Genomic DNA, 12,923 nt, shown 5'->3' with positions numbered 1-12,923 from the left:
TTTATCATAACTTATTTATAAAAAATTTAAAATTTATGGTAAAAATTATATTATCTATAAGAAGTGTTATGAAAGTTTGAACAATTTATAAAAAAAATTATTTTTAAAGGTTGTATATTATAAATTTTATATTATATTTTACTTAATTTACGTATTACAAAAAGGGATATGATCTAGTATAAGGTTTTCTTTTTTTAAATTAAAGTTTTGATAATTAAAGTTATAGAAAATTTGGATCATGTTGTGAGAAAAATATACCATTTACGATAATTGTATCAGACACAAGCATCACAGACAGCTCACAAACTCTTTAATTTAAGATCAAGATTTCGAAATGTGGTTGAGAATATATTTGTTGTTCTAAAAATATATTTCTTATATTAACATTACCTTAGTATAGCATAAAAAAAAGTTGGATCGTACTAGCATATTCCATACTTCATAACTTTAATCATAAATGGAATTGAGACGATCCACACTTCGAAAAGTAAATGAAAGAAGGAGATATTGATAATATTAATGATGCAAATTCAAATTCAAATGACGATAAACTCAGTTAAGGACCAATAAATAATCATAAGGAACATATGTTAAATATTAAAAAGGGAATAACCCAATAACTATGTAGTAGAAAATTAAGATAAAATTGCATATGATATTTATTTTTCTTTTATTTTATTAGTAATTGTATTATCAACTACTTTTTTAGATTAACATAATACATATAATGATTTTATTTTGATTTTTATTACTTTTTTAAAAATCATTTTTATGATACTAATATTTTTAAAAATTATAAAATATGTGTCTGTACAATTATAATTTGTACTACTAAACATGACATACGAAATTACGATATAATTACACTTTATCATCAAAACACGTCTAGAAAATTACTATTATTTGTAATTATAATAAAATGCAGCTACTAATATAATAATTACTCTTTCATCCAATTACTAAAATAGTAATAATAAAGAAGCTTTTGATGAAATTCCTATAATATAGTGACCTTCCAAATATATTCACCATTTGTAAAACTATTTTATTGAGTTTCTTTTAATATTTTTGCTTGTAAAATTTACACTCAATGATAAATATTTCTTTCATTTTTATTAAATACAATGTAAAGAAATTGGCTAAAAGTATCATTTAAAATTCTTTCCCATATAATTTTTTTATATATTTAATCAATTAAACAAAAATATATTAAAATTTTATAAATAATTTAAAGAAATGGTCATTAAAGTATTACCCGCATTATATTCTGGTCATTAAACTTTTAATTTTTTTTATTTTGGTCACTAAACTATACAGAATCAAATATTTTTGTCACCAAATATTAATAGTCATTTGAAATTTGATAGAAGTGTTGACGTGAATTTTTTTATTGGTTTAATAATAGATTTAACCCTCTAATGTTTATATATTCTATTAAATTGATCCTAAATATTAAAAAATTTCTACAAATTTAGTCCTCATTTTTTACAAAATTTATCATTTTAATTCAAATTTTTAAAAATCAATAAATTTAGCTCTCGATATTTACAAAATAAAAATATTTATTTAAAAGATCTTGTATTTCTTTTAAAAACCGAATGCCCAAACCTAAATAAACTGAAAAAGAAGAAGAAGAAGAAGAAGAAGAAGAATTATCAGCACCATGAGCTAATCTCTCAGCTCTGAAACGAGACTTTAACTTTGGATTAACCCCCAAACAAAACGAAGCTTAAAAGTAAGTATAGCAAATGCTATTGATTCCTCTACCCATTAGCTAAACACACAAATTTGAACAATTTTATAAACAACTGGTAGCCATATTAAAAAATCATTAATACCCTATTTTTAAGCACAAAATAGGAAACTTTTTTGGAACCATTTTTCAAGCAGAAGAAACTAAAAAAGGAACCACAAATAAACCACGTATAGAGTATAATAATAAAATTTGGTGTGAATCGAGATTAGCAAAACAAGGTTCATAGTTTCTCAAAAACACAATACCATGTTTCTATAATTTCTTGTGAATATCAAACAATGAGACAAATACTAAAATTAATAGTTTTTAATGGTAAATAATAATTTAAACCCAATGCAGATAAAAGGATGGGAAAATAATATTTAGTTTACATTAAAAATCTTGAAAAGATAGAGTGATAAGATTGATTATTTTGATTTTATTCAACTTTCTCGTTAATTCTTGTATTGTTGTAGTTAAGTGTGTTTTTAGATGATTGTGATTGTGATGTAGCCAACAATTCCATGATTTTTTTAATTGGTAATAATTTCTCACCATTATTAGATTTGGCCATCTATTTAATTTACAAAATCTTTAAAAATTTAAATTTGTCATTTCATAAATGTTAAGAACTAAATTTATTGAATTTTTTTTAAGAATTTGAACTAAAATGATAAATTTTATAAATATTGAAGGCTAAATTTATTGAACAGTTTTTATATTTAAGATCAAATTGATAGAATGTGTAAATATTAAAAGGCTAAATTAATGGAACGTGATGAAAATATTTGATTTCGTATAGTTTTATGGTGTGTATATATATATATATTAAGATGAAATTTGTTGATTGATTATGAACTATTTTCTTATCGATTTACTTGGGAAAATATTTGAAATAAAATTTTAAAAATATTTCTCATAAGTCTTTCTTGGTTATTCATATGATCAAGAAACACATAAAAATATTCATATCTCCTGATTTAATTGCTCATGAAATCTATAAAGGAAAATTTTCCACTACCATCACATCATAATTTAAAGTTCCTCTATTGATAATTCATGCTACGACGTGTTTACTCTACAATCACAAGTTTCATCACCTTGCAATTGCATCCAAATGTTTTACCAAATGCACTTTTTAAAAAATCAATTATTTGCGCCTTTCCATTCTTAAATCTCTTAATTCTTCTTCTACCGTTCAAAATAAATTATATATCTTTAAATTTGAGAATCCCAATTATCCATAAATATTGTCTTAACATCACCTTAAGATTTAATAATGTATGATAAATGGAGTTTTAATTGTATAGATACCAAATGGTACGTAGTTACCCTTTATTAAAGTTTACAGATTAATAAGTAAATTCTAGACTAAGATTTTACTGCTACAATTTATTCTCAATGATTTTCAAATCTCATAATATTTTATCTTCTAGATTTTTTAAAACAGATTCAAAATAAAACAACATTATCTTTGATCGTACTATTGTGGGGTAAAAGTTTTTTTCTAGCTTTTGATGACATTCGTCTCTTCCTCCACTTTATCTCGTTCCACCAAACCACAAACTTTTCGCAACTCAAAACAAATACTAAACAATAGGCTACGTACACTTCTAAGGCTTACATTAGCTTCTCTTGATCTTTATTTTCTTGTTTCCCCCAAAAAAAGTAAACCCCAACACTTAAAACTCAACCAATTCATTAGAAGGATCATGAACTCTGTTTTTTCAAAAATAATAGAGGATCTTTTTCAACATCATTCTAAGCATTGATTATGGGTCGAGTTAGGTTAGTGAAAAAAATAGGTCAGTTTCTAAGCTAGAGTCCGACTCCAAAAATAGATTTAAAATTTTGCCTAAACCTAACCTAGATAAAAGAATAAATCGGAACTCGACCCGATTAACTAGTATTAATTTTTTATATAAAAATAAATTTAAAATATATTAATACATCAAATAGACTAAAAATATTAAAATAAATACTTCCCAACAAATTAAAAATGCATATAAAAAGTATTTATACTTGAATAAAAGTAATATGTTGCAACTTAACAAACAAATACCTCTAGAATAATAGCAAAATTAACAATAAAACAAGAGTTATACAATACGTAAATAATAATAACAAGATAGTAGCAATATAATAGTAAAATGGTAGCAAAAACAACAACATAACAATTAAAAAACAACAGTAAACAACAACAAACAATAGCAATTTTTTTTGTCAAATTCGGGCCGAGCCTAGGCAAAAAAGTCTTGCTCAAGGTCCGACCTATTTTTCTAAACAAACATTTTTTTGTCAGGATCTATTTTTCGAGCCTATATTTTTATCCAAACTCTCTCACTTTTCAAACTGGCCTTTGAATCTAGACAGATGATTCGACTCATGATTATGTGTAGTATTGATATAGTTTATTCATTTTTCTTTTAAATTATGTTTCTTATTCCAAATTTTCTTTTGCCCGTACTTGTTTTTTGTCAAGAGCCCACATCTTATAGACAGGCAGTGTTAGCGGACCACTAAAAGTGGGCTATTAGAAAAGAAAATGGAAGTTCTTGAGTAGAATCATACATGGACTTTACCCCTACATAAAAAGAAAAGCCATTAGACATAAATGGGTTTACAAGATAAAAATACAAAATACCAAGGACCAAATCAACATTATTTACCATTTCTTATTGCTAAAAGCTACATTCATATTGAAGGTTTGGATTACAATGATTTTTTTCTTTGGTTGCTAAACTTACTGCAATTCCTACTTCTTAAATCATTAAAAAAATGTTGTTTAATGTGATATTTTTCATTGGGATGATAACAAATTTAACCCTTCAATGTTTGTATATTTTATCAATTTGATTATAATTCTAAAAAATTTAACAAATTTAATCCATAAACATGAGAGGGCCAAATTTGTTATTATATCAATAAAAAAGATCATGCCATCATTTTGTTAATTATTTAATGAATGAGTGACCAAAATAGAAACAAGATAATAGTTAGCTGATTACTAATTTAGTTTACCCATTATTTTGTTCGTGGTAATTTGCATGAAGAAGTTTATATGCAACCCCTACATGTCCATTTATTTCCAACTTCATAGAATATTAAATCAAAGTTCATGCATAGTTAACGAAAATTTCTATTGCTATTTTACATTTTAGATTTACACAATCCAAAGTAGACACTTCGTTGTTTGTCAATCGATGAGGCTTTTCTTTTGTCGTAATATTTTGTATCTAGACGCTATTGTTTCCATTAATGATGCTTTTGAATTAAGGTTTCACTTGGTAGAGTAGAAAGGAAATTGGAAGGATGAAAATTTGAATGGATAAAGAATTAGAAGGATGAAAAGTATAATTTTTCTTTCCATAAGTGTATTTGGTAGAAGAAATGGAAAAATAGAAAGAAAATTACTTATCTTTTCCATCCATTGCTTGGTGGAGGTGAAAAATAGAATGAAATAAAATAAAATATTTGAAAAATGTATAATTTTAAACTAATATGCATATCTCTCTCAGTTTCTCTTTTCTCTTCATTCCAATTTGGAATGATTGATTTTTATACATTAGGATGAAAAATCGATCAAACCGGTTGAATAAAAAATCAATTAAATAATGAATTCGAATTAGTTAGATTAGGAATTGGTACAAACCGATTAAAAAATAGATTGAACCATTTTCTTTAAACTTTTAATAATTTTCTAATTGAATTGGTCGAATCAATAAACTGATGATTCGACCGATATGACCACTCATATTCTTAAAAAGATTGATAATGTTTATTTGAAGGAAGGGAATTTTACCTTCTATTAATTATTTATTCTTCTATTAAAATTTTTAATTGATATTTTATTCATGTCTTTTTAATAAAATAATTAATTTTAGAAATATTTTAATTATCATCAAATTAAAGTATAATTATATTATTTTTTAACATAACTATATACTGATATAAGTGCGTTGAAGCGCAATATCTTCCTATTTATAGGTTAGAGAGAGGTTATGAATAGTTCTAGACATTATATCAAAAAGTACATAATAACAATATTGAATTCATGATAATTTTGAATTAAAGACTCTTTACGCCATTAATTTTTTTTAAAATGTCATTAATTTTTTCACGGGGAGGGACTCACTTACACTGTGTAAAAACTAAAATAGTTTTACATAGTTTCGTAACTATTTATAAGATTAATATTTTAACGATCAAATTGTTATATTTTATTGTCTATTCATGTAGATCATACATGTTAAATTCAATGTAAATTTAAAACTTCAAACTATTTATTTTATGTAAAAAAAAGGTCAACCATTGAATGTATATATTAATATATAGAATATTTCATATAAATATAATAGAGATATCGGATCGGTTCAAAAATTTACATGCTTAATAAGTACAATTATATTAATAAATTCAAAAATTGAATTATTAAAATACTAATAATATAAATAATTATGAAAATATGTAAAATTACTTTAATTTCTAGCATTTTACATTCCCTAATTAATTAATTAATTTGCAAAATCAAGAACGTGGGGAGCTAGGGAAATGAGCTCAAAATTCAGTATTCATGTGATTAAATTTAATAGGTTTTTAATTTCCAATTACTTCTCTCGTATTTAAAGAAGTTCGGCTTAGACTAAGACTACGATCCAATCATATATCTTCAGGGTAAACTATTAAAATAGTCATTTTTATTTACCTTAAGTTACATTTTAGTCACTTATGTTATCAAGTTATAATATTTTAGTCATTGATCCATTAATTACCATTAACGGTATAACGATAAGCTAACGTGACACGTTTAAATCATCATTTTGAAAAAGAAATTTAGATTAATTTATACAATCGATCTCCATATTTTTTTCATTTTGAGCAATTTAATTTTTTCCTTTTATATTCTTTGAACTTTCTTTTTCATTCTCTTACACTTTTTTCTCTGTTTTTCCTTCTTCCCCATTTCTTTTAATGTAGTTTTTTTTTATTTTTATGTTTGTCATTTGTTAAAACTAATTCCTATACTTTTATTTTTTTTGAACAATTTAATTTTTTCGACTAGGGCAAGCTTGTGGACTAGTTTTAGCAAATGAAAAACATAGAAAAACTACATTAAAATAGATGAAGAAGGGAGGAAAACAGAGAGAGAAGTAGAAGAGAATGTAAAAAAAAAAAGAAACTTAAAAGAACATAAAAGAAAAGAAATTGCTCAAAACGAAAATATATAGGGATCAATTGTAGAATTTAACCTAAAATTTTCATTTGAAATGATGATTTAACGTGCCATATCAGCTTTACCGTTACACCATTAACGACAATTAATGGCTCAGTGACTAAAATATTACAACGCAATAACGTAAATGACTAAAACATAATATTTCAAACATAAGTGACTATTAATTTTATTTTACTTTATCCAAAAAAGATATTAGAAAATAAGATATGATATGATATTTTTATTCAACTAGTTTTCTTTTTCACCTGGTGAATACACATATTTATTTTTTATAAATTAAAAATATAAAACATATTTAATGTAAATAATATTTAAAATAAATATATTTTATGAAGGAAAAGAAGTTAATATCATAATTTAAGTTAATAATAAAATATCAAGTAAAAAATTTTAAAAAATTATATTATACAAAGTAAATAGATTAATTTAGAGCATGTGAATAATAAAATAAAATTATAATTAATAATTTTAAATTAAATTATAAATATTTTTAAATGTTAATTCAGTAATACGATTAGAAAATAAAAAATATTTTCGTCAAATTCAAATGTTTTTGCTTAACTTATATAAAATTTATATTGATGTTATATAAAAAATACAAAAACACTTTTATAAAAAAAAGAGTAAACTATATTATTAGTCGTTAGATTATGGGTAAGTTTTTTTTTTAATCATTAAACTAAAAAAGGTTACAATTTGGTCATTAAACTATTTAAAAGTTTCATTTATGTCGTTAGGATATTAAAATCAATACTATATGATTTTCTTTATTTGTACTGTTGCACCAATCAAAAGCTCTCGTTCCCTTTCTCTTCTATAGTTTAACTTTTTTTTCATGAAATAATTTTGGACATCACGAGTTTATGAATCAAAATTCAAACAACTTTTTTCTTTGATCTTTGACATTGATCGTTAAATCGGCTTAGATCTAATATATGTTATTCTACTCATTGATGAGTATTGATCCACCGTACCTATCGTCGCCCTGACAGTTTAGTGGCTTAAATAAAAACTTTTGAATAGTTTAGTGACTTAAATGAAAACTTTAGAATAATTCAATGATCAAATTGTAACTTTTTTTAATTGACCAAAACAAAACTTACCCTTACTTTAATGATTAATGGTGTAATTTGTCCTAAAATATAACTTAATTTGGGTATAAGAAAATATTTATAGATAAATTAAAAGCTAATGACGTATCTAAAAACTTATCCAGTTACAAACCTAAAATTAAGGACTTACTTGAATATAATAAAAATATTAGGGTCTTTTTATTATTAAAAAAAAGACCGTTTCTTTTGGTGGCGGGAAACACGCAAGAAACGACAGTTCACGTTCGCGCGTAGCATCGAAACGACAAAATCAACGCGAAAAACATGTCCCTACAAAATTCCCACCTTTTTTTTTGTGCCCTTCTTTTTCTTCCTCAAATCATCAAAATTATTATCTTCATTGTTTTTTTTATTCCGAATCTAAAGTTTCAATTTTTTCCCCAATCTTCGATTCAATCCCAAAAACCCATTTCCCAGATTTTTGTTTTGTGTTTTTTTTTAAATAAACCGCCCATTTGATTTTTTAAAAGAATTTGCATGCACAATTTGATTTTTTTAATATATAAATAAGGTGTTTGACCTACCTACTTGTTCTACATGTCGGCTTGTCTTTTTGTTTCGTGAATTATAAGCAAGACAAAATTATTTGATCCCTTATGTTATCTTATTCTTTTAATCATACCCAATAATCAATCCTTTGGAAAAACACACACTATGAAATGAAGTGATTTTGATGGTATTTTTGTTCAGCATCTAAAACCCTAATCTCTATTCCAACATTCCAAATAAGGTCAGATCTTTCTTCCAATTTTCTTTCCCCTTTTTTTTCTGGGTTTTCTTTTCTCTTCCTTGGGTTCTTCTTTTTACTATTTTGTTAAATCTTTTTATGTTTGCTTTTGTTAAAGTTTGATTCTTTTGTTAAAGAAAAAAAAAGGGTTTTCTTTTATTTGTTTCAATGTATTTTTAAAAAATGATTTTGTATTTTTTTTTGATGATGGGGTTGAACTTTAGACTTTGTTTTCATGCTAGGGTTCTAATTATTACTTTTGACAAGAAAGTGAATTTTAATGATTTTGTTTCTTACATATTTATTACTCTTAGCTTTACTTTTTTTTGTTTGCATTTATGAGTCTACTATGAACCTTTTTTTTTACCTCCCTATACTCTTGGCTTTATCATATATGCTCATATGACTGCTTTAATCTTCTTGTTTTTAAAGTTTAATTTTTTTAATTGACAAAAAAAAATGATGTTTATGGTAAGTAAATCATATGTTCTTCTTTGTGGAGATATGAAATTTGTTAATTGTTGCTTTAATTTAGTTGGTTTTTAGTTCTAAATTTGTTAATTGTTCCATTTGTAGCAGATTGTATCTGCATTTTGCCAATTTGAGGATGCGATTGAATTAAGGGAGTGATTGTTTCTAGTAGACAAAATGTCGAAAAACACGGCTACACCTAGTGTGATTGCAAGATTAATGGGTCTTGATGAACTGCAATCTCAGCAAGCTGTCAATAAGCAGAGGAAGCAACAAAGAGTGCTCTCGGAGAATTATCTGCGTAAAGTTGCTTCGATAGGTGCTTGGGAGAAACGGTTGTTCAATGAACGGCGTTCGTTTCGGTTTAGCATTGAAGAGCAAAAGGAGTTCAAGGTTGCATTTGAAGTAATAGAGTCATTGGACTTAAGATCGTCTCGGGAACGAATGCATATCAAAGGACCAAATCGTTTTGAGAAACCGGATTATATGATTACCGATCAAGAAGGTGTCCCTTCTCAAGAAAATCCTAAGCTGTTTCAAGAACTCGAGAATGGCTTCGTGAATGATTCCCAAAGGGAATATGGACATGATGGTACTTCTATGGTTCCTAGATTTCATCTGGAATCGAGCAACGAAAGATGGCCTTCCTCTAGAAAAATTGTCATTTTGAAACCAAAGTCCGGAGAGGTTGAGACTGATAAGAACAACAAAGGGTTCCTTGGTTGCGGAAAAGGAAATTTGCGTACTCAAGTTAAGGAGAGGAAGAACTTTCGCGGTGATGTGAAATCCACAGGGTGTAGGTCTATCCATTCCTCTGAAACCGAAGTTTCTTTCGAGCCACCAAGGTTAGGATTCAGTGATGCTCAAGGTCTTACAAACGAGCCAGAGTTCATGATGGTTTCTTCCCGAAGTAACTCTGATGTGAACAACTGGTACAAGCCCTTATTTCACGACTTAGATGGATCATATGTGGCTCAGGAAGCAAAGAAGCAAATCTCGGAAAGATGGAGGATGAATAAAGAGTTTCGGGAAAATGGACCCTCTTTTGGGGGTAGAGGCAGAAGCAGAAGTCTCGGTGAAATGCTCGCATTGTCTGACCATGCTAAACGTTCAACCTTTCGTGGTCCTTTAGGTATTAGCAGTAGAGATGGCTGGAAAAACTGGGGCAATGGAAACTTAATAAAGTCGAGATCTCAAGTGTATTCTACATCTGTTAGAAGTCCTATAATCAGGACTACTCCAAAAGCTTTCCATGTTGATTCGTATATGACAATGAGGCCGGTGTTTCCTTGGTCAAGAAGAAAGTGGGTTAAGCAAAGTTCCAACGGGAAAGATTGTCCGAAACAAAGAAACTCAGGATCCAAATGCAAGCAGTATCCATCTAGTCCAGATCAAGAATCACAAAAGAATCACTTGCCCGAAGACAAACCTGTTATCAATAATACATACGGGGAGAATGACCTCGAGAAGCAGGATCCCGAGTCATTAAAGCGTGGTATCGTTCACTCTAGTTCTGAAAATGAAATCATCCCAATCGATCAATGGAACAACATCAAAGGTAGGAAAATGTCTACTGAGGATTATCCCGAGTCATCATCGTACTTGCCTGCATCTCGAACCATTGTCCCTGATGTGGTGGTTGTAGAAGAAACTACAGATGCAGGCAAGTCTACCCAAAATCATAATGAGCACCGGTTTGAACCAATGGACTGTACTATCTCCGATAGAGATAACGATTCTTCTTTTGGAATCCCCGACACTTGGAATCAACAGGTTCGATGTTCCTTTCCTTTTTAAGCATCCAATTATTATGGTCGGATTAATAAATACTAGTACTATGCTTTGCACAAAAGGTGGATGTACAATACAGTCAGTGCACGATACATGCGGACTATATTTTGTGCTCGATACATTGAGCTTTTAATAACTATCTTTGGATGTTTTCGTTATTCTAATTTTCCGGCTTTAATTTCGAACTACTCATTGTCTTTGAAACATGGATATCCTTGAACTTTTGCACTATAATCTTGCAGGAAGATATATCGATGAAGATATCCGAACAGTACGGCACCGACCCTGACTTTCTCGTGAACTTGGAAGCAGCTAATCAGCCCAGTCCAGTTTCGGTTTTGGAAGCACCATTCATGGAAGGGAATTTATTGAGCTCTAAATGCTTTCTGAGTGTCACTGCTAGCTTAAATGGTTAGTAAAACTGAAGATTCCTTGACCACTTGATTCTTTGCCTCATTTGTATAAATCCAATTAAATTTTTTCATGTTCTTGTTTTGTAACAGATGTCAAGTGGCAACTCGAATTTCTAAGATCGGAGTCAATTGAAGACTACTCAGAAGGACTGGGAATGGTTGTTTCAAGTGACGACGAACCTGATCCAACAGAAGACTCTTTAAAGGAATGTGATGTAAATGGATACTCGACAAAGTCATTCAGAATAGCAGAGAGCAGGGATTTCTCCTATTTAGTCGATGTCTTGACTGAGGCAGGTTTTCATACTAGAAACCCAGATATACTCAATGGATGGCACTCTGCCGAAACCCCAATAAGCCTCTCGGTTTTCGAGACATTAGAGAAGAAGTATGGTGAACAAATATCTTGGAAAAGGTCAGCAAGGAGGCTACTGTTCGACCGCATAAATTTGGGTTTAATCGAAATCCTCCAGCCATGCTTAGGAGACCCTATGTGGACAAAACCTGTTTCAAGAAGACTTACTAGCTACGCACAGAACTTGAAAGAAATTGAGGAAGAGCTGTACATGTTATTGGTTAGCCAAGAAAATGAAGCGAAAACGAACTCATCTGAGAAAGTATTCGGAAAAGACGATGGATGGTTTTCTTTAGGATATTATATTGAAGCAATTGGTAGAGAAATAGAGAATTCATTGATTGATGAGCTAGCAGCAGAGATTGTTAGCCTATAGAGTTCTTTTTTTTTCTTTTTTTTTTCTCATGGTTTTGGCAGATATATTTACATGCATCATCAAAACCAAAAGTGAATCCTTTTTTTTTTCTTTAATTTTTTTTCGGATTTTTTTGCATTCTAATGTTGCATTAGCATGAGAAAGTGAGTGAGTGAGAGATATATGTAGGGAAAATTTTTGATCAATGTCAGCCATGTTAATGTATTGAAAAAGATACATACATACATAACATGGTTCATTCTTTGCATTGGTGTGAAAACTCTTAAATATGTATGGATGCATTTGTTGGGATGATGGCATATACCATGATGCCTTATTATTGTAGGTTTTGTTTCAAAAAGAAATGAAATGAAAAAAGAAAGCCGCTTCTATGTATTTTGTTTTCCTTTCTTTTTCCTTGAGGTGATTAGTTTATGAAGTTAAACAATTTGCTGTAAATTTTTGGGATTGCCATTGATGAACTCTGCAAGAACTATCTTTCTGTCATTTGATCCAATATTATATATTCTGTGAAGAACTTGGTGGTTTAGTTTGATTCTTATTTGGTTGCAGTTGAAAACCTTTCGGGTGAGCAAAACCATATATAAGCCACTCTTCCAAATAGGGTTAATGTCACAGTTGGCCCCCGAACTTTCATCTAATTTGCAATATGGTACTTGTATAAATTAAATGACAACAATTATATTGTTTTTTTGTTTAAATTTTAT

The 12,923-nt window shown here is 28.4% G+C and overlaps 1 protein-coding gene across 2 annotated transcripts; it reads left to right on the top strand.

Annotated features, from left to right (window-relative positions):
- Nucleotides 1–8,369: 8,369 nt before the first annotated feature.
- On the top strand, nt 8,370–12,591 carry LOC107897776 (uncharacterized). 2 transcript variants are annotated; one of them, XM_016823346.2, is made up of 4 exons: nt 8,370–8,813; nt 9,390–11,054; nt 11,315–11,483; nt 11,576–12,591. In XM_016823346.2, the coding sequence occupies exons 2-4, from the start codon at nt 9,459–9,461 to the stop codon at nt 12,214–12,216; spliced, it is 2,406 nt and encodes an 801-aa protein (XP_016678835.2). In that variant the 5' UTR covers nt 8,370–8,813; nt 9,390–9,458; the 3' UTR covers nt 12,217–12,591. The 2 variants fall into 2 exon arrangements, with proteins under 2 accessions (XP_016678835.2, XP_040934059.1); XM_041078125.1 differs by having other exon boundaries at nt 8,420–9,281; nt 9,387–11,054.
- Nucleotides 12,592–12,923: the final 332 nt, after the last annotated feature.

The sequence above is a fragment of the Gossypium hirsutum genome, chromosome A10 (assembly GCF_007990345.1).
Source record: "Gossypium hirsutum isolate 1008001.06 chromosome A10, Gossypium_hirsutum_v2.1, whole genome shotgun sequence".
Lineage (NCBI taxonomy): Eukaryota > Viridiplantae > Streptophyta > Magnoliopsida > Malvales > Malvaceae > Gossypium > Gossypium hirsutum.
Note: the sequence above shows the minus strand (reverse complement) of the source record. Positions and strands in the feature narration are given on the sequence as shown.